The sequence below is a fragment of the Pristiophorus japonicus genome, chromosome 9, assembly GCF_044704955.1.
Source record: "Pristiophorus japonicus isolate sPriJap1 chromosome 9, sPriJap1.hap1, whole genome shotgun sequence".
In the NCBI taxonomy this organism is placed as follows: Eukaryota; Metazoa; Chordata; class Chondrichthyes; family Pristiophoridae; genus Pristiophorus; species Pristiophorus japonicus.
In genome coordinates, this window is record NC_091985.1 from 131,255,690 (window position 1) to 131,283,177 (window position 27,488).

Sequence of the window (27,488 nt, forward strand, 5' to 3'; positions counted from 1 at the left end):
CTGGTCCGATGTGGTGACGTTGATCCTTTGGGCGTGTGTTGTGGGCTCGAAAAAGATGGTGTCTGCTGTGGGTTGTTCAGGGCAGTCTGTGAACCAGGTGTCCATTGTCTAGTTTGACAACACCCTATTCCCTTCTTTAGCTATCATCGTGCCCGCGATCCACTTGGGACCATGTCCATAGTTTAGCACATACACAGGATCATTCAGATCAATTTCCCGTGACACAGTGGCGCAACCATCATTTACATTTTGTTGCTGCCGCCTGCTCTCTACCTGATCATGCAGGTTGGGGTGAACCAGTGAGAGTCTGGTTTTAAGTGTTCTTTTCATGAGTAGCTCAGCCGGGGGCACCCCTGTGAGCGAGTGGGGTCTCGTGCAGTAGCTGAGCAGTACTCGGGACGGGCGGGTTTGGCGTGAGCCTTCTGTGACTCGTTTAAGGCTCTGTTTGATGGTTTGTACTGCCTGCTCTGCCTACCCATTAGAGGCTGGTTTAAACGGGGCCGAGGTCACATGTTTGATCCCATGCGGGTCATGAATTCTTTAATTTCGGCACTGGTGAAACATGGCCCGTTGTCACTGACCAGTATGTCAGGCAGGCCGTGGGTGGCAAACATGGCCCTCAGGCTTTCAATGGTGGCGGTGGCGGTGCTTCCCGACATTAATTCACATTCAATCCATTTTGAAAAAGCATCCACCACCACCAGGAACATTTTACCGAGAAACAGCCCGCATAGTCGACATGGATCCTCGACCATGGTCTGGAGGGCCAGGACCACAAACTTAGAGGTGCCTGTCTGGGCGTGTTGCTCAACTGAGCACATACGTTGCATTGCCGTACATAGGACTCTAAGTCAGAGTCAATACCGGGCCACCACACGTGGGATCTGGCTATCGCTTTCATCATTACTATACCCAGGTGTGTGCTATGAGATGAACGTCTCCCTGCCCTTTTTTGATAGCACTACGCGGTTACCCCACAACAGGCAGTCAGCCTGAATGGATAGCTTGTCCTTTCGCCGCTGGAACGGCTTGATTGGCTCTTGCATTTCAACAGGGATGTTGGCTCAGCTCCCATGCAATACACAGTTTTTTTACTAGGGATAGCAGAGGATCTTGGCTGGTCCAAGTCCTAAGTTGGCTGGCTGTGATAGGTGATTTATCATTTTCAAATGCTTCCATGACCATCAACAAGTCTGCAGGCTGCGCCACCATCAACAAGTTTGCAGGCTGTGCCATTTCCACCCCCATGGTGGGCAATGGTAGCCGACTGAGAGCTTCATCACAGTTTTCGGTGCCTGGCCTGTAGCGGATGGTACAGTTACACGCTGATAGCGTGAGTGCCCACCTTTGTATGTGGGCTGAGGCATTAGTATTTATCCCCTTGTTTTCAGCGAACAGGGATGTGAAGGGCTTGTGATCGGTTTCCAGCTCAAATTTGAGGCCAAACAGGTACTGATGCATTTTCTTTACCCCGAACACACACGCTAATGCCTCTTTCTCAATCATGCTGTAGGCCCTCTCGGCTTTAGACAAGCTCCTGGAAGCATAGGCGACAGGTTTCAACTTCCCTGCAATGTTAGCTTGTTGTAATACATACCCGACTCCGTACGACGACACGTCACATGCTAGCACAAGTCTTCCACATGGGTTATACAATACATGCAGCTTGTTGGAGCATAAAATGTTTCTGGCTTTCTCAAAAGCAATTACTTGTTTTTTTCCCCATACCCAGTTCTCACCTTTGCGCAATAACACATGCAGGGGCTCTAAAAGGGTGTTTAATCCCGGTAGGAAGCTACCAAAATCGTTGAGGAGTCCCAGGAAATACCGCAGCTCCGTGACGTTCTGTGGCCTGGGTGCGTTCCTGATAGTCTCTGTCTTGGCGTCTGTGGGCCGAATGCCGGCCCGCCACGATCTTTCTCCCCAAAAACTCCACTTCTGTTGCCATGAAGACTCATTTCGACCTCTTCAGCCGCAGCCCTACGCGATCCAGTCGCTGGAGGACCTCCTCCAGGCTTTGTAGGTGCTCGGTGGTGTCCCGACCCATGACCAATATGTCGTCCTGAAAGACCACCGTGTGTGGTACTGACTTGAGTAGGCTCTCCATGTTTCTCTGGAAGATTGCTGCAGCCGACCGAATTCCAAACAGTCATCTGTTGTAGATGTACAGTCTCTTGTGTGTGTTGATACAGGTGAGGCCCTTCGAAGACTCCTCCAGCTCCTGCATCATGTAGGCCGAAGTCAGGTCGAGCTTGGTGAACGTCTTGTCTCCTGCCAGCTTTGCAAATAGGTCGTCTACCTTAGGTAGCGGGTATTGGTCCTGGAGCGAGAAACGATTAATAGTTACTTAATAATCGCCGCAAACCCGTGCCATCATTTTGGAGTACTGGAACAATCGGGCTGGCCCACTCGCTGAATTCCACTGGGGAGATGATGCCCTCGCGTTGCAGCCTGTCCAGCTCGATTTCCACTCTCTCCCTCATCATGTGAGATACTGCTCGTGCCTTGTGGTGAATGGGTCGTGCCTCTGGGACCAAGTGGATCTGCACCTTTGACCCAGAAAAGTTTCCATTGCCTGGCTCAAAAAGGGAAGGAAATTTGTTAAGAACCTGGGTACATGAGGTCTCATCGGATGTCATCCCAGTTCCAGCGGATTTTACCCAGCCAGCTTCTTCCAAGCAGTGTGGAGCCATCGCCCAGGACAATCCAGAGTGGTAGTTCGTGCACCGTGCCCTCGTAGGTGACCTTGACCATGGCGCTGCCCAGGACAGTGATAAGCTCTTTGGTGTACGTTCTCAGTTTCGTGTGGATGGGGCTCAGGGCTGGTCTGAGTGCCTTGTTGCACCACAGTCTCTCAAACATCGTTTTACTCATGATGGATTGGCTAGCGCCAGTGTCCAGTTCCATGGCTACAGGTAAACCATTCAATTTTACGTTTAGCATTATAGGTAGACATTTCATCGAAAATGTGTGCAACCCGTGTACTTCAGCATCTGCCTCCTCTCTCTGAGGCTCGAAATTGCTTTGATCCACCATGGACCGATCTTCCTCTGCCACGTGGTGGTTAGCAGGTTTTGCAGAGCTTGCAGCTCGTTTGCAAGCTCGTTGGAGGCGCTTCATTGTTCCACAGTTCTTGCAAACATACCCTTTGAAGCGGCATGAATAGGCTGAATGGAAGCCTCCACAACGCCAACAAGGTGTGAATTGCTTTTCATTCATCCTTTGTTGGGGACTCTGCGTCATCTGTGTCACCTGATGCCTGCTGGCATTTGCAGACTCGTTGGTTCTTCCCTGTACATTTCTGCTCGCAAACACAGTTCCAGTTAATTTATGAACATTGCTAGCACTTGTGTGCTGAGAGATTTGTTTGGTGTTATCACTGGTGGACATAAATGCCTGTGCTATCGCAATGGCCTGACTGAGGGTCGGTGTCTCTGCAATCAAAAATTTCATAGGATGGTCTCGTGGCCAATGCCCAGTACAAAAAAGTCTCCGAGCATTTGCTCCAGGTAGCCATCAAACTCACATTGTCCTGCAAATCGCCTTAGCTCGGCGATGTAGCTCACCACTTCCTGACCTTCAGATCGCTGGCACGTGTAGAACCGATACCTCGCCATCAGCATGCTCTCCTTCGGGTTAAGATGCTCTTGAACCAGTGTACAGAGCTCCTCATACGACTTATCTGTGGGTTTCACCGGAGCCAGAAGATTCTTCATGAGGCTGTAGATCGGTGCCCCGCAGACTGTGAGGAGGACCGCTCTCCTTTTTGCAGCGCTTCCTTCTCCGTCCAGCTCATTGGCTACAAAGTACTGGTCTAGCCATTCGACATAGGCTTCCCAGTCCTCACCCTCCGAGAACTTCTCCAGGATGCCCACAGTTTGCTGCATCTTTGCATTGGATTCGTATTCTCGTCACCAGTTATTGTGTTCCTAGCACAGATGAGGCTGCACACAGGGAGGTTAAAGTAACAGTGACCTCAGTCTTTAATAAGACACTCCAGAGTGAGGAACAGGCCTTAGGGGCCAGCTTATATACAGTGCTCCCAAGGGATGCTGGGATCCCGTGGGACTTCAGGGGTTGAGCCTCCTGGTGGCGGAACATGGGAGTGCATGCTTTATAGATATACAACAAAAGTGGTGTTGAGGTCGAAGATCAGCCCTGGTCTTATTAAATGGCGGAGCAGGCTCAAAGGGCCGAATGGCTTACCCCTGCTCCTAATTCTTATGTTCTTATGTTCAACAAGTCACATTATTTTGAGGTGAGCAGTTGTATGGATCAAGTGATATTTGCATTTTTAAATGTCTTGTTACAGATTGCACATACTTGAAATGTATTGGATAATCCTGTAAATGAGTGGATAATGCTCCAAAATAATGACATTAATTATACAACACAAGATGTCTAATACCAGATGTGTATAAATAACCTGAAAGTGGAGTATGTGGTGCAAGAAATGTGGCTCACAGGATAAATCTTGCCCCATAAATATTCACAAAATCAAAAAATTGTCTTGAATATAATAGCTTCAGTGAATTTAAATGGTTTTTGTGTGATTTTTTGGGGTGCATTAATGGTGAGGCTATACATTTAGATAAACATTTCTACCATAGAAAAGTGCCCAGAACTCTCTCCCTCTGGTGGAAATATTTACAGCATGGGCAGGAAAGGGAAGAGGTGAATGTGAAAGAGGAAAAAGTGATATAGAAAGGGAAAAAGAAATAAAGAAAAAGGGAGAGGTGACAAGGGAGAGATGAGCTGACAGAAGGCTGACGCAACGGAAAACTAAATCCAGAGAGATACAAGAGGAAGCAACAAAACCAATAACTTTTATCTATATAGCAACACGACCTCCCAACACAATTCACAGAGCTGAGAACAGATGCTGAGAACGTTAAGTAAAGGTGACCGAAGACATGATGGAAGAGAAGCTTTGAGAAGCCTAATAAAGATTGCACGAGAGGTAGCAAGGCAGAGAGGTTTAGGGTGCGAGTTCAGGTTGTAGGGCCAAGGTGGCTGAAGTGAAGCAGAGAGAGGGGGAATGCAAAAGAGGCTAGAGTTGAATAGCACAAAGCCTGAGCACTGAGTGAAGCAGACTGCAGAGGTAGGGTGAAACTGAGGTCATACAAACACTGATTCTATCCATGGCCCCTCCTCTTCCTCATCTACATGCTGCCCTTGGCGTCGTCATCCGCAGACAAGGGGGCAACTTTCAAATATACGCTAACGATACCCTACTCTACCTCTGCACCACCTCTCTCCGCTGCTGTTTTTTGTGTTGTGGTATTACTGAAGCAGCTGAATTTGCCAACGCAGTGAAATGAATTCTGAAATCAGTGGGAATTAAAAGGTCATAGAATTCAGTGCTTTTGCACAATCTGACTCACCTCATCAGCCACCTGGTCAGCGCGCTGTTGCATATTCTCCAATTCATTACGCATATCTGCATCATCTGCCATGATGAGTTAGTGCTGCCAATGGAAGCTACAGTCCCAGCAAGATGTGAAATAATGGCACCAATTATGCCTGTTGAAAAAGAAAGATAATTGAATTAAAGTGACATGTTTCAACATAAAGATGAAACCTTTTATTTTATTGCAGTTTTCATTGCAGAGAAAACAGAAGTTGACAACCTCAAAACATGATTATTTATCACAAAAATTAAATAAAGAGCAATGTTCAGTCTAGTATTGCTGGCAATGCAGTGAGACCAGTTTTAATAACAACCTGCCAAGCATTCACATTTAGTTATGTTTCAGTCTTGCTTTGACTGACTTACTACACTATACATTCCTGTCTTGCAAATCACTGCTCTGCTTAGACAGGGCTTAACCTTGAAGGAGAAAATATTAATCTATTGGGGGAGGGGAGGATAATGAGCTTTGCATAACTATTTCCTTAACCTGAATGATACCAAAAAACCAAGAGACCATATTCAATGATGTGCCTTCACTGAGCTAATGTATTACATTGAGTGACAGCCACATAAATAGATTTGGTTCAGGGCCAGGTGTCAAATAAAGACTTGTGCTGAAAAAGTATTTACAATGATGGTAATACATTTCTGAAGTCAGAGATTCTTATCACCAAAACAAAAAACTGCTTGAATAAAAATATTGGAAATAACAGCACAAATCAACAGTTAAAAAATCAGTTTACTCATTCATTCCATATGAATGTTATAACTTTTATGTTTTTTCCCTTTTCTGATATACTACACCTTCTCTACCTGATACAAATGCTTAGTATGTCAGCTGTGTAATTGTAAAAACATAAATCAAAAATAAAATCAATTCTATACGTATAAAATAAACAATTATGATTAGCCGGCAGTTAATTTAATTCAATCTACTGATATTCATAAATCATGCAGCTTCAGTCTCAGAGTCCAAATGATATTAATTTCAATGAAAGGGTAATGCTCTAATAAGCTCTGGCAGGCAACCAATGTGGAGCATTTCAGCTATCCATTATCAACTTGAACACAGCTGGCTTGTTTCAAGACTGAATGAGATTCCTTTTAACCCAGTCCTTTCTCTGCTATGACATTACATTAATCATAGAAACATAGAATAGTACAGCAAAGAAGCAGGCCATTCGGCCCATCGAGTCTGCGCCGGCTCTTTTGAAGAGCAATCCAGTTAGTCTCACTCACTCGCCCTTTCCCCATATCCCTACATTTCTTTTCTCCTTCAAGTATGTATCCAGTTCCCTTTTGAAGACTACTATTGAATCTGTATCCACCACCCTATCAGGTAGTGCCTTCCAAACTCTAACTATTTACTGCTTAAAAAGTTTTCCCTCATGCCATCTCTGGTTCTTTTGCCAATCACCTTAAATCTGTGCCCTCTGGTTATCGACCCTTCAGCCATTGGGAACAGTTTCTCTTTATTTACTCTAAACACCTCTATCAAATCTCCTTTTAGCCATCTCTGTTCCAAGGAGAGTTCACCTGCTAATACTTTCTTGATGAAGACAACTTCTCGTGTATGGTTATGGCATAACCAGTCACCAAATAATTTCTAATTAGTGACCATTCACTATGTTCTTCATTCTGACACACAACTGGTTATGAACCAGTCCTGGCCTCAGAGATGGCTTTCCAGGGTGTAGCATCGACCAGCTAGGATGCCAGAAGAGGGGCCAAATCTGCATCCGGGGAGTGGGGGAGAGGAAATCGGGAGGGGGGGGGGCGAAGGCAATCGGTGCCCAGCCGCGGCCCACAGTTTTAATGTGGAGGCAAAAGAAGCACTCCTGCTCCTCCTGGTTCCACATTAAAGTATGTGTGTTTATTGTAAAAGCATTGGCAGCCTCCAACGGTCCCTTTAAACACCACTGGTTAGGCCGCATATAGACCAGGTAATCCTGGAGGCAGCAGGCCTGAGTTCAGGGCAAACTAATTTCCAGTTTGGTCCAATAAAAGGTGTTGGGCCCCTTATTAGTTTATTCAAGGGGCCTATTGCCTATTTTAGGCGACTGCCAGGGCACCTCCACGGCGCCTGAATTAATATGGTGTCGGACGTGTTTCCACCACTGTTTGGGCGGGAGAGGTTGGTCCCCTAAATTGGAACTCTGGAAAACAGGCGTGATGAAGTCCAATTTCATCGCCATTAAATCGTTAAACCTAGTAAGTAAGAAAATTGCCCTTTGCAAAATTTGCTGGCTCATTTACCAGCATGGACCAGTTGAGCCGAATGGCCTGTTTCTGTGCTGTAAATACTGTGCAATTATCACAATTGAAAGTTTACGATATAAGCAACAAACAGGTCATACAAAACCATTATTTTTTGGTATTTTCCACAACCCACAAAGTCAAAGGCAAAATCTGATTACAAATTAATCAGAGAACCAAGGAACCACCAGACCACGAGAGAGTAAGGACACATGCTCGCTTCCACACTGGAAGGAATGTGAATCAGACTGCACTAGCACCAGAGATTGGACACAGACAGACAAAATGGACATGTGCATAGGTAAGGGACAGCACACTTCACTGTATATCTGTGTGACAATGACAGGATGAATAAAAAAATATGGCAGCATGCAGCGTTCAAATCATGTACACTTTCATTTTACTTTGAAATAGTAGTTCAATCTGAATCTGCAGTGCCTCAATTAGTCAAATTCTGGTAAATCTATCGGATCCTGCTCTCATCTGCCAAAATCGATCACTCCAGAATCATTCTAGAATGTAAAGGTAAAGCCCGGTTTCTATTCTCCACTGCTAACTGTCTTTTTAAACCCCTCTCCCCAGTCTCGACCCTCACCTCCAACAAGTGTGAGGAGCTCATGGACTTCTTTGTCACTAAGGTTGAGACCATCTGTTCAACCGCCTCTGCCTCTTTCCTTCCTTCCCCTAGCCCACCCAGCCATACTTCCTCTAAGGAAGCTCCCTGCCTTGCCCTGACCTCACATCTTTCTCCAGCTTCTCTCCGATCTCCCCTCTGCTCAGAGGGGGCCTAAAACAAGCATTAGGCCTCTCATTAGCATATGCAAGGGGCTTAATCCTTGTTTTCGATGCATTTAGGGTTAGGGTTAGGCCTGAAAATCGTCCAAGGCCAGTGTGGCATTGGATGTTTTTCAGCCGTCTTTGGGGTGCAGGGCATTGCCCTGCAAAAGGTCATCGCTCTGTGAAAGGTCATTTTTGCAAATGGGTGCAAAGATGACCAATGTCTACCCCATTAAATAAAAATGATTTTAAAAAAAAATGTTCCTGCAGGGATATTCGCACCAGAGTCAGAGTAGCATGTTTGTGAGGCTCTTTGATGCTGGTCTTATACATCATGAAAGGATCAGTTAGTCAACCAAGCCCAGTCTATGGGAATGTCCACTTTATTTGATACCGGTCATATCGGTGCTTTATCAACAACAGCTTCAGCAAGAACTAGAAACATAGAACCAAGTTAGGTTTCAGGAGGTTTTTCTTTTTGCAGAGGGTTATCGACCTCTGGAAAAAAGCTTCTGGTTCATGCAGTGAGCATGGATTCAAAAGGGAATTGGATGAGTTCCTAGCTGTGGTTTCCTTGAACTTGTTATGATCATCTTTGGACATCAAAGAGGAATTTCCCAGATTTTCGTTTCCCTAAATCAACCTCTCCCAGGAGATTAAACGGCTGCTGGTACATTACCTCAGCAAATTTGCTGCACTGCACCTGATGCCTTGCTTATAGAGGAACTAAGGTAAACACCAAACTTGGGATTCCAGTCTTATCTAGACAGCAGACATAGGTGTCAGCTGTGGCTCAGTAGGTAGCACTCTTGCCTCTGAGTCAGAAGGTGGTGGGTTCAAGTCCTACTCCAGAGACATAAGCACAAAATTTAGGCTGACACTCCAGTGCAGGCCTGAGGGAGTACTGCACTGTTAGAGGTGCCGTCTTTCAGATAAAATGTTAAACTGAGGTCCTGCCTATTCTCTCAGGCAGATGCAAAAGATTGCATGGAGCTATTCTGACAAAGAGCAGGGACGTTATCCCCGATGTCCTGGCCAATATTCTTCCCTCAATCAACATCACTAAAAACAGACTATCTGGTCATTGTTACGTTGCTATTTCTGGGGGCTTGCTATGCACAAATTGACTGCCGCAGGAGGCGGGAGTCGAGAGAGGCAGCGGCCTACAAAAGGCTCAGCCGTCCGGGGAGTCGAGAGAGGCGGGAGTCGAGAGAGGCGTGACTTGTGCAGCTCCAGCTGAGAGAAGTCAAAAAAGAAGTAAAGAAATCAAAAGGTGACGTCACAGCCAACGTGGTAAGTGATTGGCTGCTGATTGGTGAGTAGTTTTTCTTTTTCTTTATTAGTCAGTAACTTTTAACAGTGTTGTCGGCAATTTAAGTGTATCTAAGGGTTAAGTCATGGCAGGACAGCTCGGTCACGTGATATGCTCCTCCTGTACCATGTGGGAACACAGGGACAACACCAGTGTCCCTGACGACTACATGTGCGGGAAGTGTGTCCACCTCCGGCTACTGACGGTCCGCGTTGCGGAGTTGGAGCTGAAGGTGGATTCACTCTGGAGCATCCACGATGCTGAGAATGACGTGAGTATCACGTGTAGCGAGTTGGTCTTACTGCAGGAGAAGGGTCCACAGCCAGCGAGGGAATGGAAGACCAGCAGGAAGAGTAGTGCAAGGAAGGTAGTGCAGGGGTCCCCTGTGGTCATCCCCCTGCAAAACAGATACACCGCTTTGAGTACTGTTGAGGGGGATGACTCATCAGGGGAGGGCAGCAGCAGCCAAGTTCATGGCACCATGGCTGGCTCTGCTGCACAGGAGGGCAGGAAAAAGAGTGGAAGAGCGATAGTGATAGGGGATTCAATTGTAAGGGGAATAGATAGGCGTTTCTGCGGCCGCAACCGAGACTCCAGGATGGTATGTTGCCTCCCTGGTGCAAGGGTCAAGGATGTCTCGGAGCGGGTGGAGGACATTCTAAAAAGGGAGGGAGAACAGCCAGTTGTCGTGGTGCACGTTGGTACCAATGACATAGGTAAAAAAAGGGATGAGTTCCTACGAAATGAATTTAAGGAGCTAGGAGCTAAATTAAAAAGTAGGACCTCAAAAGTAGTAATCTCGGGATTGCTACCAGTGCCACGTGCTAGTCAGAGTAGGAATCGCAGGATAGCTCAGATGAATACGTGGCTTGAGCAATGGTGCAGCAGGGAGGGATTCAAATTCCTGGGGCATTGGAACCGGTTCTGGGGGAGGTGGGACCAGTACAATCCGGACGGTCTGCACCTGGGCAGAATCGGAACCAATGTCCTCGGGGGAGTGTTTGCTAGTGCTGTTGGGGAGGAGTTAAACTAATATGGCAGGGGGATGGGAACCAATGCAGGGAGATAGAGGGAAACAAAAAGGAGGCAAAAACAAAAGACAGAAAGGAGATGAGGAAAAGTGGAGGGCAGAGAAACCCAAGACAAAGAACAAAAAGGGCCATTGTACAGCAAAATTCTAAAAGGACAGAGGGTGTTAAAAAAACAAGCCTAAAGGCTTTGTGTCTTAATGCAAGGAGTATCCGCAATAAGGTGGATGAATTAACTGTGCAAATAGATGTTAACAAATATGATGTGATTGGGATTACGGAGACGTGGCTCCAGGATGAGCAGGGCTGGGAACTCAACATCCAGGGGTATTCAACATTCAGGAAGGATAGAATAAAAGGAAAAGGAGGTGGGGTAGCATTGCTGGTTAAGGAGGAGATTAAGGCAATAGTTAGGAAGGACATTAGCTTGGATGATGTGGAATCTATATGGGTAGAGCTGCAGAACACCAAAGGGCAAAAAACGTTAGTGGGAGTTGTGTACAGACCTCCAAACAGTAGTAGTGATGTTGGGGAGGGCATCAAACAGGAAATTAGGGGTGCGTGCAATAAAGGTGCAGCAGTTATAATGGGTGACTTTAATATGCACATAGATTGGGCTAACCAAACTGGAAGCAATACGGTGGAGGAGGATTTTCTGGAGTGCATAAGGGATGGTTTTTTAGACCAATATGTCGAGGAACCAACTAGGGGGGAGGCCATCTTAGACTGGGTGTTATGTAATGAGAAAGGATTAATTAGCAATCTCGTTGTGCGAGGCCCCTTGGGGAAGAGTGACCATAATATGGTGGAATTCTGCATTAGGATGGAGAATGAAACAGTTAATTCAGAGACCATGGTCCAGAACTTAAAGAAGGCTAACTTTGAAGGTATGAGGCGTGAATTGGCTGAGATGGATTGGCGAATGATACTTAAGGGGTTGACTGTGGATGGGCAATGGCAGACATTTAGAGACCGCATGGATGAACTACAACAATTGTACATTCCTGTCTGGCATAGAAATAAAAAAGGGAAGGTGGCTCAACCGTGGCTATCAAGGGAAATCAGGGATAGTATTAAAGCCAAGGAAGTGGCATACAAATTGGCCAGAAATAGCAGCGAACCTGGGGACTGGGAGAAATTTAGAACTCAGCAGAGGAGGACAAAGGGTTTGATTAGGGCAGGGAAAATGGAGTATGAGAAGAAGCTTGCAGGGAACATTAAGACGGATTGCAAAAGTTTCTATAGATATGTAAAGAGAAAAAGGTTAGTAAAGACAAATGTAGGTCCCCTGCAGTCAGAATCAGGGGAAGTCATAACGGGGAACAAAGAAATGGCGGACCAATTGAACAAGTACTTTGGTTCGGTATTCACGAAGGAGGACACGAACAACCTTCCGGTTATAAAAGGGGTCGGGGGGTCTAGTAAGGAGGAGGAACTGAGGGAAATCCTTATTAGCCGGGAAATTGTGTTGGGGAAATTGATGGGATTGAAGGCCGATAAATCCCCAGGGCCTGATGGACTGCATCCCAGAGTACTTAAGGAGGTGGCCTTGGAAATAGTGGATGCGTTGACAGTCATTTTCCAACATTCCATTGACTCTGGATCAGTTCCTATGGAGTGGAGGGTAGCCAATGTAACCCCACTTTTTAAAAAAGGAGGGAGAGAGAAAACAGGGAATTATAGACCGGTCAGCCTGACATCGGTAGTGGGTAAAATGATGGAATCAATTATTAAGGATGTCATAGCAGTGCATTTGGAAAGAGGTGACATGATAGGTCCAAGTCAGCATGGATTTGTGAAAGGGAAATCATGCTTGACAAATCTTCTGGAATTTTTTGAGGATGTTTCCAGTAGAGTGGATAAGGGAGAACCAGTTGATGTGGTATATTTGGACTTTCAGAAGGCGTTCGACAAGGTCCCACACAAGAGATTGATGTGCAAAGTTAGAGCACATGGGATTGGGGGTAGTGTACTGACATGGATTGAGAACTGGTTGTCAGACAGGAAGCAAAGAGTAGGAGTAAATGGGTACTTTTCAGAATGGCAGGCAGTGACTAGTGGGGTACCGCAAGGTTCTGTGCTGGGGCCCCAGCTGTTTACACTAATGATTTAGATGAGGGGATTAAATGTAGTATCTCCAAATTTGCGGATGACACTAAGTTGGGTGGCAGTGTGAGCTGCGAGGAGGATGCTGTGAGGCTGCAGAGCGACTTGGATAGGTTAGGTGAGTGGGCAAATGCATGGCAGATGAAGTATAATGTGGATAAATGTGAGGTTATCCACTTTGGTGGTAAAAACAGAGAGACAGACTATTATCTGAATGGTGACAGATTAGGAAAAGGGGAGGTGCAAAGAGACCTGGGTGTCATGGTACATCAGTCATTGAAGGTTGGCATGCAGGTGCAGCAGGCGGTTAAGAAAGCAAATGGCATGTTGGCCTTCATAGCAAGGGGATTTGAGTACAGGGGCAGGGAGGTGTTGCTACAGTTGTACAGGGCATTGGTGAGGCCACACCTGGAGTATTGTGTACAGTTTTGGTCTCCTAACCTGAGGAAGGACATTCTTGCTATTGAGGGAGTGCAGCGAAGGTTCACCAGACTGATTCCCGGGATGGCGGGACTGACCTATCAAGAAAGACTGGATCAACTGGGCTTGTATTCACTGGAGTTCAGAAGAATGAGAGGGGACCTCATAGAAACATATAAAATTCTGACGGGGTTAGACAGGTTAGATGCAGGAAGAATGTTCCCAATGTTGGGGAAGTCCAGAACCAGGGGTCACAGTCTAAGGATAAGGGGTAAGCCATTTAGGACCGAGATGCGGAGGAACTTCTTCACCCAGAGAGTGGTGAACCTGTGGAATTCTCTACCACAGAAAGGTGTTGAGGCCAATTCACTAAATATATTCAAAAAGGAGTTAGATGAGGTCCTTACTGCTAGGGGGATCAAGGGGTATGGCGAGAAAGCAGGAATGGGGTACTGAAGTTGAATGTTCAGCCATGAACTCATTGAATGGCGGTGCAGGCTAGAAGGGCCGAATGGCCTACTCCTGCACCTATTTTCTATGTTTCTATGTTTCTATGTTTCCTACATTACAACAGTGGCTACACTTCAAAACGTATTTCATTGGCTGTAGTGTTTTGGGACATCCTGAGGTTATGAAAGGCACTATATAAGTGCAAATCTTTCTTTCCTTTCTTTTAGCCATGGGAAAATTTGCAGGAAATGTTCTGGAATACATATAAAAGCCTTGATTCCATCTCACATTTTGTTCATCATACGTTGGGTGACACATTTGAAGTTGCATGGCAGCCTCCTGGCAGGAATGCCATCACTAAAGAAAGCCCGCCTATGCCCAGGCATAAAGTCCCAGTTGAAAGCCCATGAAGCTCAGGAAATTGGCAGCCTTGTATGCTTCAGGAGGGACTGAGATCTACACATGAAAGTAAGTGGGAGACAGTTTGTAGGGCGAGGTGGGTGCTACAAGGCCCTCTTAATTAGCTGGGGGAATTTCAGGGCTGTTACTGCTGCATCCTGGGGCAGTCCCGGAAACATTGAATGGCCCCAGAAAAAGTCCCGACTTCTTGCCACCATTTCCATGGAGCAGCCAGTGGTGGCCCCAGAGGGGGTGGTGGCAGGAAGACCCAAGTGAGGCAACAGTCTGCCTCACCACCAGATATTCCTTCCTTTTCTGACATTATCCCACCACATTTCAGGGGGGAGAATCCAGCCTACAATGCTCAGAGGGATTCTTGATCTTCACTCCTGTGATGTTGTTTTTTTATTACAACCACTTTACAGCTTTTCAATTGTCCTATTTATTTTTTTCTTTAATACAGGAGGCAGTTTCCTGACTTTGCACTCCCATAAGTTGAGTGCGTCTCGGAAATTTTGCCAACGTGTGACAATGATTTTGTGACCATTTATGGTCAGAAAATGGTCTGCAGTACTGCTTGAGCTTGCGATATGTGCTCCCAGCAACAGTGGGTCCCTGCCGGAGGTGCACATCGGAAAATGATCCCTGCAGTTTATATATATAAAACGGCAAAAATACTGTTTTACTTTTATACACAGTAACAAACCTAACACCAGCTGCATACATACAGTTGTTACTTGTAGATTGGCTTAATGTTTTAATTCCTTGGCATGATACTATAATTTTGTAACCTAGCAATTATTTAATACTGACAGAACTGCTGGGGTGGTAATTAAATTTGTAACACTTCCAAGAATGCCAAGAGAGCCACTGGATGTCAAACCAGACTTTGCCCCCAGTTCATACCTAGCAACCATCCATATTTTACGTAGACAGGCTGAGTTTACATTCCTCTGATCACTTGGCTGCATTTGCGGTTGAAAGCCAGCAGTTTCGAACTGTTACTGTGCCGGCCCATTCTTCCCAATCGTTTGTAACATGTATGCTGCACGTGTTCCCATGCTTAGCTGATTCATTCTCGGGATGTGGGCGTCACCGGCAAAGCTGGCATTTATTGCCCATCTCTAGTTGCCCTGAAAAGATGGTGAGCAGCCTTCTTCACACCTGATTGTCTTGCTAGGCCACTTCAGAGGCCAGTTAAGAGTCAACCACATTGGTGTAGGACTGGAGTCACATATAGGCCAGGCCAGGTAAGGCGGGTTTCCTTCCCTAAAGGACACCAGTTGTGCTTTTACGACAATCTGACACCTACATCGTCACTCTTATTGATACCAGCACTTTATTTCCCGATTCTAATACAAATTCTAAAACTTGTGGGATTAGAATTCACATTCTCTAGATTATTCATCCAAGTCTCTGGAGTAATAATCCAATAACATAACTTCTACACTACTCTAGCCGGAAGGTGAAGTAAAGGATAAAACCATGTGAGCAAACAGCAGTTAAAAAAAAGACTGCATAAATATTTGAAGAGGAAAAATTTGCAGGGCTGTGGGGGAAGGGCACAGAAATGGGACTAATTGGGTAGCTCTTTCAAAGAGCCGGCACACCACAATGGGCCAAATGGTCTACTTCTGTGCTGTATCTCGGCAATTCTCCAATTTTGGCATCTTGAGCATCCCCAATTTTCATCGCTCCACAATTGGTGGCCGTGCCTTCAGCTGCCTAGGCTCTAAGTTCTGGAATTCCCTCCCTAAACCTCTCTGCCTCTCTAGTTCTCCTCCTGTAAGATGCTCCTTAAAACCTAGTTCACCTGTCCTAATATCTCCTTATGTGTCTCGGTGTCAAATTTTGTTTGATAACGCTACTATGAAGTGCCTTGGGACGTTTTATTATGTTAAAGGCACTATATAAATGCAAGTTGTTGTTGTATCATTCTATGATAATGGGAGGCATGTCGAAGAGAAGTCCTGACGGGAGTGAAGGGTATATAAAGGAGAGAGGAGTAATCAATAAGAGAATGGGTCAGCAAGTGAGGACAGAGTTGAAGACAGATTGAAAGATGTTTCTTAGTGAGAACGGCTGAGTAGATATCCAGAGCGTGAGTTAATAATGACAGGATAAACAGAGTGGAACCAAGACAAGGTAGCAGAGAATGCATTAGTGATGAACCAAGGGATGACGAATCAGAGGTTAAAGAAATGAGGCTCGAGGAACATGAGGAGAGATGCAGTTATGATGGGAGGAGTGGCGACCATTAAACCCCAAAAGAAGACGTAGAAAAGATGAAATATAATTAATGGAGAGTCAATCAAACTACATAATAAAAGAATACAAATTTATTTTTAAAAATTTTTCTACAAATGGAATTTTCTCTTTTTTTAAAACCTTTTATTTAAAAAGCAAACTCTAATGGCACAGAGAGGGTAGTATGATTCTCTAGCCAATTAGACTAAGTACGGATCCCCTATTTGCTCCGAGGCAATATTTTTTTAAAGATAGGAAATTAATTACAACTTTTTTTTCTCCCAGATATAGTTTAATTGCTGTTACTGGGATAAAGAGGATTTAAAATGTAAAGAAAAGATAATTAATTCCCAAATGGCAAGTGGTAATAAAATTCAATGTATGTACACGGATTAGATTTTTTAAAATCCAGCGTCCATATTCATTGTAGACTCTAGCATGCTGGAAAAAGCATGAAATAAAATATCATAGAATCAAAATTTTCTTGGGGAGATATGCTCCCAAACCCTACTAGGAATTATATGTTATGCTATCAGCACTTGTATTCCTCTTTCATACACTAATTTCTGCCAAGGCAAATGACAGAATGGGTAGGATTTTGCTGGTAAAAATAACAGCATGTTAACGATGTGCACCGTTATTAATATACAAATCAGCCAGAGAGTTCAGAAGATTAAGAGATACGCTTTGAGTTGCCAATCTCCAGAACTTGCTGGTGGATTTACCCCTTTCCGCTTTTTGCTTTGCACAAACGGTATCTCGTCCTTAGCTTCCCCAGAACTTGCTGGATTTGCGCTATAATTGCCCATTAAACTCATCTCAGAAGGTTTAGGGCTCAGAATTAACAGCGTTAACACCCTTTTAACAATGCAATAATTGTTAATGCAATGTCAATCAACCTCTCCAGCCAAGAAAGGGAACAGTTTAAACGGTTATATTCCTGCCCGTAGTAAATTGTTGTTAGAGATTATTAAAAAATTTAAATTTTGAATTGTTACATTTTTTTCTCACGTTTCATTTCTATCTCTTATTTCTCTCTCGCTTAAACCAATCTTTCTTGCTCTTTCTTTGTTTCTCTTTCTGCACCTGATGACTTTAATTTACCCTTCTTCTCTGCCTTCCTTTCTCAATCCTAAAATCACATCAATTAAGGGGATACACTGTTGGTCCCACCATTCACCAAGGTGCCCTGTTGCCCTCACCACACTGTTATCAGTTCACACTTCTAGCAAGTTACGTCTCAAATTATATTCAAGCTGAAGGGTGCAAGAAAAAGTCTATGCCTTGTGATGCCCCGCTCCAGCATGATTTGGCCTGATGTTTTGTATACCATTAGCTTAATTACAAGCTTATGTCCCGCTGTAGATTCAGTGTAATTATGTGTTTTGACATTTGGTTTATATTAAGTTTTTTTTTTGGAGTTATGCCAAATTCTTTAGAGACTGTGGGCCCCAAATTCTGGTCTGGGCCATGACACAAGGCTGAGACAATGGGGTCTGTTTTAAAGGTGTACAATGGGAGCAACGAAGGCCAATATTCAGGACTAATATTCCATGCCTAAAGAACACCTGAAAGGCATCCGACTTGGGTCGTGCGATTTTTCAGGCATCCCTGGCAGCCGCCTAAAACAGGTGCTAGGTTCCTCACATGTGTAAATGAGCAGCCTAAGCGCTTGTTTTAGGCCCCCGACTCCACAGCACACTGATTGCTCCCCAGCTTCCGGTCCACACGCCACCCCCCACCCTTCCAGGGCTTGCCTCGGGGCTGCTGTCGGAGAGGAGGTTGGGAAGTCATTCTAAAGTTTACCTTAATCAAGGGCTCTGCACCATTGCCAGTTCTTTCTTGGCCATTTAAGTAAACTACAATGGGTGTCACATTATATGTCCCTCGTTTAACAGCCAGAACATTTTTGGTGAGATGGCAAGATAAGAGATATCAGCGCAGCAGCTGGGTGAGCTGGAACATCCCAGTCCAGCTTTACACAGCCAATTAAAAAATGAAACCTTATTCAAGGCTGCAACTCCTTCCATATGGTCTGTGGGTTTTCCTGTTACCTGTTTACATAACCGCAATCTGTGATACACTACACATACCAGTCTCCGGTTATCTGAAATATATCTGCATTAGCACAACAATAACAAAACTGTCACCCAGTTTATTTCTTTTCTTTTACTCTGAAATCAGAATCCATGATTTGAAACTTTGAGATGTCCACCTTTTCATAACTTGTGTGCAAACTAAGGGAGCACTTAAGCATGGTAACAATTAATCTTGATCTAAGACGTAAGAACATAAGAACATAAGAAATAGGAGCAGGAGGAGGCCATATGGCCCCTCGAGCCTGCTCTGCCATTCAATAAGATCCTGGCTGATCTATCTCAACTCCACTTTCCCACCCAATCCCTATATCCCTTAGTGTCAAAAATCTATCGTTCTCAGTCTTGAATATACTCAACGACTGAGCATCCACAGCCATCTGGGTTAGAGAATTCCAAAGATTCACAACCCTCTGAGTGAATACATTTCTCACCATCTCAGTCCTAAATTGACAACCCCTTACCCTGAGATTGTGACTCTCCAGCCAGGAGAAAAAGTCTCTCAGTATCTACTTTGTCAAGCCCTCTAAGAATTTTATACATTTCAATGAGATCACTTCTCATGCCTGTAAACAGCAGAAAATATGTAAAGACTAGATGACAGATTATGGCTGATGTACAATTTTCCAAACTGAAATTAAATGGTTACAGTTTAAAGGGAAATAATACAAGTAGCAGAGTAGAAGAAATGCTTTTTATAGGAAATTCAGAAAGGAAGAAAGATTTGGATTTCTCGAAGCGATTTACAGCCAATGAAGTACTTTTTGGAGTGTAGTCACTGTTGAAATGTGGGAAATGCGGCAGCCAATTTACGCACAGCAAGTTCCCACAAACAGCAATGTGATAATGACCAGATAATCTGTTTTTTGGTTATGTTGATTGAGGGATAAATATTGGCCAGGACACCGGGGATAACTCTCCTGCTCTTCTTTGAAGTAGTGCCATGGGATCTTTTACGTTCACTTAAGAGAGCAGACGGGGCCTCAGTTTAATGTCTCATCCGAAATTCAAGCAAATATATCACTGTAACTGAATGACTTATTTGATCTCAATAACTTCCTCACAACATTGTCTTAGAGCTATATTTTGGAGTCTGTTTTTGAAGAAAATAATGGTACCCATAACCAATGTTCCCTCTAATTTGCAGTCTAAGTGTGCGGTCCCTTTAAATATCCTGCAGTATCTTCCAGCGGCAGCAGCAGATGGGTGGCCTGTAAGGGACAGCCACGCACCTTTGGGGAATATTGCCCATAACTTGCTGAGGTGGTACATGAATGTTATGTCTGATTGTGCAGTCATATTGCCACATTTATGTCAATATAAATCTTGCCCATCTATGTGGCAGCGATCGGGTAATTTAGGAGGCAAGTCACTAATCTGACTTGTGACCACACTAGAGCCAGAAGGTAGCTTCACACTACTTGACCTTCACATCAGGTGCAGCATAACTCCAGTCCGGTACAAAGGCATGTTTAAACACTTCATTAGATCACCCAGTAACCTTTTGAACTGAAAGTTGAATCTTTTTTCAAATTAGGCGAGAGCTCGTGCTCTTTAACTGTCCAACGAGTAGAGCACTTCGTACGACAGCTTCAGCCCATGTGCAGAGCTGCTTTGTTGCTGGGCAGAGTGTGAAACAAGAGCTGGCAGCATAAGATGGTTCAGTTAGTCGCACAGCAGATGCTGCAGATGCCAGCATGAGACTGGGACTTATAGTAAAATGATATTCTCAGATGTCAGTTGGATAGATTGTTCTGATTTTGAGGTAATGTTACAGATGCAAAATTTTCCAAAGAATGTGAAAATAAATGCAGATAGTAAATGACATGCAGTTATAATGGTTGGAACACATTTTGGACAGAATGGATGTAAAGGAAGCAAGGTGATGATTCATAGAATAGAAACTTACAGCACAGAATGAGGCCATTCAGCCCATCGTGCCTGTGCTGGCTCTTTGAAGGAGCAGTCATGCTCAGTCCCACATCCCTGCTTTTTGTCCGTAACCCTGTAAATTCCTCATCCTCAAGTACCTGTCCAACTTCAATTTAAATTATTTATGGAATCAGCTTCCACCACCCTTTGAGGTAAAGCGTTCCAGATCCTGACAACTCTCTGAGTGAAAACATTTCTCCTCATCTCCCCTCTAGATCTGTTTCCAATGATTTTGAATCTATGACCTCTGGTTATTAACCAGTGGGAATATTTTTTCCTATTTACTCTATCAAAACCTCTCATCCTCTTGAAAACTTCTATTAGGTCATGTTTTAACCTTCTCTGTTCCAAGGAGAACAGCCCTAACTTTTCAAACTTCTCCTCATAACTGAAGACTCTCATGCCTGGTAACATCCTGGTAAACCTCCTCTGTACCCTTTCTAAGGCCATTACATCTTTCCTGAAGTGTAGTGCCCAGAATTGTCCACAATACTCCAGCTGAGGGCTAATGAGTGATTTATAAAGTTCTAGCATGAACTCTTTTGCTTTTATATTCTATTCCTCTATTTATAAAACCAAGTAACCCATATGCTTTCTTGACTAACTTGCCCTGCCACTTTAAGGATTTGTGTATATGGACACCAAGATCTCTCTGCTCATCTACTCTTTCAAAAATGTACCATTTACAGTATACTGTCTTTCCATATTAGTTCTCCCAAATTGCATCTTTGAGATGGTTATATTTGGTTGTTTCTGCAAAATGTCCCAATTCCTTCTAAAGACTACCTAAATCTGATAATATGAGGTTATTCACTTTGGTAGGAAGAATAGAAAAACAAAATATTTTTTAAATGGTGAGAAACTATTAAATGTTGATGTTCAGAGGGATTTGGATGTCCTTATATATGAAACACAGAAAGTTAACATGCAGGTACAGTAAGCAATTAGGAAGACAAATGGCATGTTGGCCTTTATTGCAAGGGGGTTGGAGTACAAGAATAAGGAAGTCTTGTACTCCAACTCCCTTGCAATTGTACAGGTCTTTGGTGAGACCACACCTGGAGTATTGTGCGCAGTTTTGGTCTCCGTACCTAAGGAAAGATATACTTGCCTTAGAGCGGGTGCAACAAAGGTTCACTAGATTGGTCCTGGGATAAGAGGGCTGTCCTATGAGGAGAGATTATGTAGTATGGGCCTATATTTTCTGGAGTTTAGAAGAATGAGAAGTGATCTAATTGAAACATATAAGATTCTGAGGGGGCTTGACAGGGTAGATGCTGAGAGGCTGTTTCCCCTGGCCGGAGAATCTAGAACTAGGGGTGATAGTCTCAGGATAAAGGGTCGGCCATTTAGGACTGAGATGAGGAGAAATTTCTTCACTCAGAGGGTTGTGAATCTTTGGAATTCTCTATCCCAGAAAGCTGTGGATACCGAGTCGTTGAGTATATTTAAGGCTGAGATCGATAAGATTTTTTGGCTCTAAGGGAATCAAGGGATATTGGGATAGGGCAGGAAAGTGGAGTTGAGGTCGATGATCAGCCATGATCTTATTGAATGGCGGAGCAGGCTCGAGGGGCCGTATGGCCTACTCCTGCTCCTATTGGTTTTGTTCTTATAATGTGGTCAACAAACTGCAAGTGCGAAATGCGCTCCCCAATAGCCAGCTCATCAACCTAGAGGTGGCAAATTGGGTGGGGCAGTTTAATGTGAATGGCCCACAGCAGCACCTTTAAAGGGGGAGGGATCGAGGCATCAGGAGTGAAAGGAAGCAGCACTTTAGAGCAGCCGGCAAAATGTTAACAGCATCCACAGCATCAAAGACATTTTAAATGTGGAAGCCTTTAAGGCTCAAACCCTATTTTAATCCTCTGTAAAAATGAGCGCCAAACGTACATTCAGCCTTCCTTGAATGCAGCTGAGGATCCGTTTAATGGGCACTGTAAATGGCTGCCTTCTCCCTTGGACTGCCCATGTTTGATGGATAGGAAGCATCTAAGCAGAAGCAACCATGAACTTGAGGGCCACATATTCGGGAGGATCCCATCTGTTTTCAGCAGGAGCTCTGGCCACCTGGACTTTTGGATCTAGGGGAATCAAGAGATATGGGGATTGGGCAGGAAAGTGGACTTGAGGTTGAAGATCAGCCATGATCCTATTGAATGGCGGAGCAGGCTCAAGGCGCCATATGGCCTACCCCTGTTCCTAATACTTATGTTCTTATTTGATTCACCCAAGAATCGGAATGGGTGGGAACCCAACAGTAATTTTCGGCTTTGGCTGCGTGCATTATTTTGGCGCTACTGCACCATTTTTAAGCAAGAACTGGATGTTTGGGATACAAAAGTCCCCCCAAGATACTTTTCAGAAGCACTCAAAAGCACTAACAAGGCTTTGATAGATAACTATGTTCCATGTGCGAGGGAGAAGCTATGATGTAGACCAAGGATAGTGCTCTGTGATACAGAGGTCGATAGAAGGATGGCATCCAGTACCAATACTCAAAGTGATCCCATTGCAAAAGGGCACCGATTATTATGTTATGCTTAGTTGGCTTGTATTTGGCTTTAAATGCTGTGCTATTTTACAAAGATGCTAAAACTAATTGGCTGCCATTATCAGCTGGGAATTACCTATTAATAATTTCTTTCACTTCTGTGCTGTCAGCTTCAAACAACACTTTATTCGCCCCCATTTTTTTTTACAATATTCCATTTTCGTTTTCAATAAACATTTTTAATTGATCACACTAAGGGCAAGGCATGGATCATTGTGCCACTAATCACATCATTGTGGGGGTCTGTTTAGAAACCTGATAAACCATTCTGCAAGATAAGGCCTCATTAAAAATGACTGTGTGCTGGAGAGTGCAGAATGTGTAGGCTGCATTAATGGTGATGAAGGATAAAGCTCACAGGAGTCATGAATAAAGGGCTGAATAAAACAGTTTATGACAACTACCACTAAATAGCATCCATTGTTACTTTTCACGACTCAATTTAATGATTATAATTGTCTCTTAAAAAAATTGATATATTTTGATTGCATACAGCTTTGACAATAGAAAATAGGTCTCGTAATACAAGTAAAAATCCGTAATACTTCAGAGCCTACTTTGCCATCACTTAAAAAGTCAACTGCTACAATTTGTATGTTAGGCTTCATTTGCAGCAGCTATTAGGCTCTGCTGCAATCAGTACAATACAATAATCCTAGTTTTGTAACAGCCAAACAAGTAGAGTTCAGGCAAGTAAATTCCAAGCCGATTGAGGATAAATGCTTCAAATAAGAGTGAACATCAAGCATTGTTGAATATATTCTTCATATTTCTGTCTTTCCTTTTATATCTGTGTACCATCTACGAAGTGCACTGCAGCAACTCGCCAAGGCCTTTTTAACAGCACCTCCCAAACCCACGACCTCTACCAGATAGAAGAATAAGGGCAGCAGACGCATGGGAGCACCACCACCTGCAAGTTTCCCTCCAAGTCACACACCATAATGATTTGGAAATATATTGCCAGTCCTTCATCGTCGCTGGGTCAAAATCCTGGAACTCCCCCCCGAACAGCACTTTGGGAGTAACTTCACCACACGGACTGCAAAGGTTCGAGAAGGTGGCTCACCACCACCTTCTCAAGGGCAATTAGGAATGAGCAACAAATGCTGGTCTTGCCAACGATGCCCACATCCCGTGAATGAATAAAAACATATATGCTTATTTGTGGCTGCCATCACTGCTTTGTTTACAATGTAACCAAATTAATGGGAACTCTAACTTCATGGTTATGGGGTAGAATTTCTGCGGGGTTGGGAGGCGGGGAGATGGGTTCTCCCTGTCGGCCACAGTAACTTCTGCAGAAGATTGACAGAAGCCCAGGAGAAACAATAAGAATCCTTGCAGAATCCAGGCATAATAAGTAGTCCTCTAAAACAAAAAGCTTGGTTTAGTTGATATATTTGCCGAAGCCCTTCTTCCAGACCTTGGCCCTGAAAATCCACAGCTGGTCTTGCATATTCCTGCTGTAACATTGGCAGGAGTCCAGCTAAATAAAAGGAAACTAGGCTGGGATCCAGATATGTACATAACCTGTTTGTACAAGTCCTGACGGCTAAGGTGCATTGAATAATGTTGGCTCCATTTTGCTACCCAGTTATACTTACCGCATGATGGACAGGTTGGTTTCCTTCAGAATTATATTGGCTCCTCATGCTACACTGGATTTGGCAAAATATTACTTCACCATAAAGCTACAACTTGTATTTATATAGCCCCTTAAATGAAGAAGCACATCCCAAGGGCCTTCACAGAGGCGTAATCAGACAATAAATGGCTGCTGAGCCAAAGAAGGAGATAATGGGAGAGGTTACCAAAAGATTGGTCAAAGAGGCAGATTTTAAGGAGGGTCTTAAAGGAGGAGAGAGGTGGTGAGACAGAAGGGTTCAGTGAGTGTAGGACTTAAATGTGGCTACCAATCGTGGGACAAAGGAGGGAGGGCCATCTGTCAGGATGAATGATGCAAGAACATCCTTTGCTTTATCACCCATGCAGTAAATCAGCATGTTTACTTTTCTCATTTACAATCTATCTGCCAATCCTGATGCAATATGACAAGCTTTGTAATGCTTTGAATTGGAAAAATGGAAGACCTGTAGCAGTGGCAGTAGCTGTCACATCTACTTTCGCTTGACACTTACATTTAAGGACATCCTAACAGTGTTTCACCCACAGGCTTCAGAGTTTTTTCCTTTTTTTTTCTTACTTACTGAGAGCAGTTCAGCAGTTGAGATTAACACTTTCCTTTTGTCCTGAGTGGATTTCTGATATCATGGAATGTATAGAGATTCCCGTGGCATGTGTTTCAGCCAGATATCATCAGCAAAAGTCCCTGGCTTTATTACAAGGAAAACCAATCAACCATTCAGATGAGTAGGAAATAGGGTGCATTAGAGTCAAACCTGATAGAGAACGAGAAATAAAGAGAGGGAAAGAAAGATTGGATTAAGAAAGAGAGAAAAAAAGTCAGAACGTAAAAGTAAGAAAAAAGATAAGCATTTAAACAATTTTAATTAAAAAAATCTCAAAGAACAGTTTATTATCTGCAGGAATTTTGGTCTCCTTATTTAAGGAAGGATATACTTGCATTGGAGGCGATTCAGAGAAGGTTCACTAGGTTGATTCCTGAGATGAAGGGTTGTCTTATGAAGAAAAGTTGAGCAGATTGAGCCTACTATACACATTGGAGTTTAGAAGAATGAGAGATGATCTTATTCAAACATAGAAGATTCTGAGGCGGCTTGACAGGGGAAATCTAGAACTAGGAGGCATAGTTTCAGAATAAGGGGTCACCCATTTTAAACAGAGATGAGGAGGAATTTCTTCCCTCAGAGGATCATGAATCTTTGGAATTCTCTATCCCAGAGAGCTGTGGAAGCTGAATCATTGAATATATTTAAGGTGGAGATAGACAGATTTTTGAACTATAGGGGAGTCAAGGGTTATGGGGAACAGGCGGGGAAGTAGAGTTGAGGCCAAGATCAGGTCAGCCATGATCTTATTGAATGGCAGAGCAGGCTCGAGGGGCCAAATGGCCAATCCTGCTCCTATTTCTTATGTTCTTATGAATGAGATTCCACAGTTTCAATTGTTCCCTTTTGAGCAGGAAAGGTTGAATGGTATTGCAGGAACATAAATCTTACCGTTAAAAGGGTCCTTAAATCATTAAATACCAGCCCTAACTTTCTGCGGCGAGTTTAATTTGTTTTTACAGTGCAAATGCAGCAATTTCTTGAAACTCACGGGATGGTTGAGTGCGAGATTTACGAGGCTAACAACAGAACGGCGCAAAATATCCAGCAATTCGTGGCAATTCGCAAATCACGGGATATCTCTTCCCCGCCACAAGTTGCTGGACGATTTACACATTAATAACGGTGAGCACATCAGACTCGCCGTTATTTTACCAGCAAATCCTGGGCAATAGATTTTGAGAGACTCAACCAGGGCAACTTAAGTACCCACAAATTGAAGGTTAAAGTATGATATTTAGAAGCTTTATAAAATGTACAGTTTTTGCAGATCTGAAGCATATATATATATATAATTGTATAATAAAGAAATATTACTGTCAGTTACGAATAATGATTATCCTTTGCTTTTTTGATATTTCTGCTGTCAGCTAATAGTATTATTGGAGGACGTGAGTTCTACCTTGGAGGACATGACAGTGCTACAGAGCTAAATTAATATAAACATTCAAAATGACAGGATCACTGAAGCATCCTGGATTAATGATTTATCTCCATGGATGTCAATTCTGCTTCCTTATACTGTTAGGCTCAGTAACGCCTCCGAGCTAATTCTCTCAGCGATGCATTCAGCACTCACCTTTCAAAAAAATCAACAGTAAGACAAAAGCAAAAGTAATGTCAAAGTGAATCATAATTCTTTGCAATAACTAAAAGGGACTACTGATGGTGACTCGCTCTGAAATACAAATCACCGAGACAAAAGGGAATTGCATATATATTACAAAATGAAAAGAAATGTTGGGCTACAGGGAAAGAGCAGGCGAGTGGGACTAATTGGATAGCTCTGTCAAAGAGCCAGCACAGGCACGGTGGGACGAGTGGCTTGATTATGTGCTGTATGTTTCTATGGCTGTGATTTTACTGACTTGGCGGGTCTGTGGCGGATGATGTCTGTGGCGGATCGCGACCCCGCTGTTGTCTCCATCCCGGCCTCTGAAATGAATTTCCCTTGATGGGGCTTGTTAAGCCCATCCAGTACATTTGCCGGCCAATTAGAGGAAGTGGGTCTGGTGATGTCATTTGATGACGCGTCATCAGCCGGTTTCCTTCAAGGCCAACTTTATTTTCACATTTGTGCTGTCAGTGATCTACAGAATTGAGGTGCTGCAAATACTGCACAAAAGCACAGGGCTGCACCCAGGCTCTCCTATGAGTCCATCCATATGCTTATGGAGGGAGTCACAGCATACAGCGAGGTCCTCTTACCTTCCCGTTGGCAGAAGAAACCTCTCCAGTACACCAAC

The 27,488-nt window shown here is 43.9% G+C and overlaps 1 protein-coding gene across 1 annotated transcript in view; it reads right to left on the reverse strand.

Annotated features, from left to right (window-relative positions):
* The window catches only part of LOC139272692 (synaptosomal-associated protein 25), a 150,506-nt gene that overhangs the window by 74,211 nt on the left and 48,807 nt on the right, over nucleotides 1-27,488 (reverse strand). Inside the window, exon 2 of the mRNA XM_070888779.1 lies at nucleotides 5,385-5,523. Coding sequence (XP_070744880.1) covers nucleotides 5,385-5,456 — 72 coding nt within the window. The 5' untranslated portion in view covers nucleotides 5,457-5,523. The remainder of the gene's footprint in view (nucleotides 1-5,384; nucleotides 5,524-27,488) is intronic.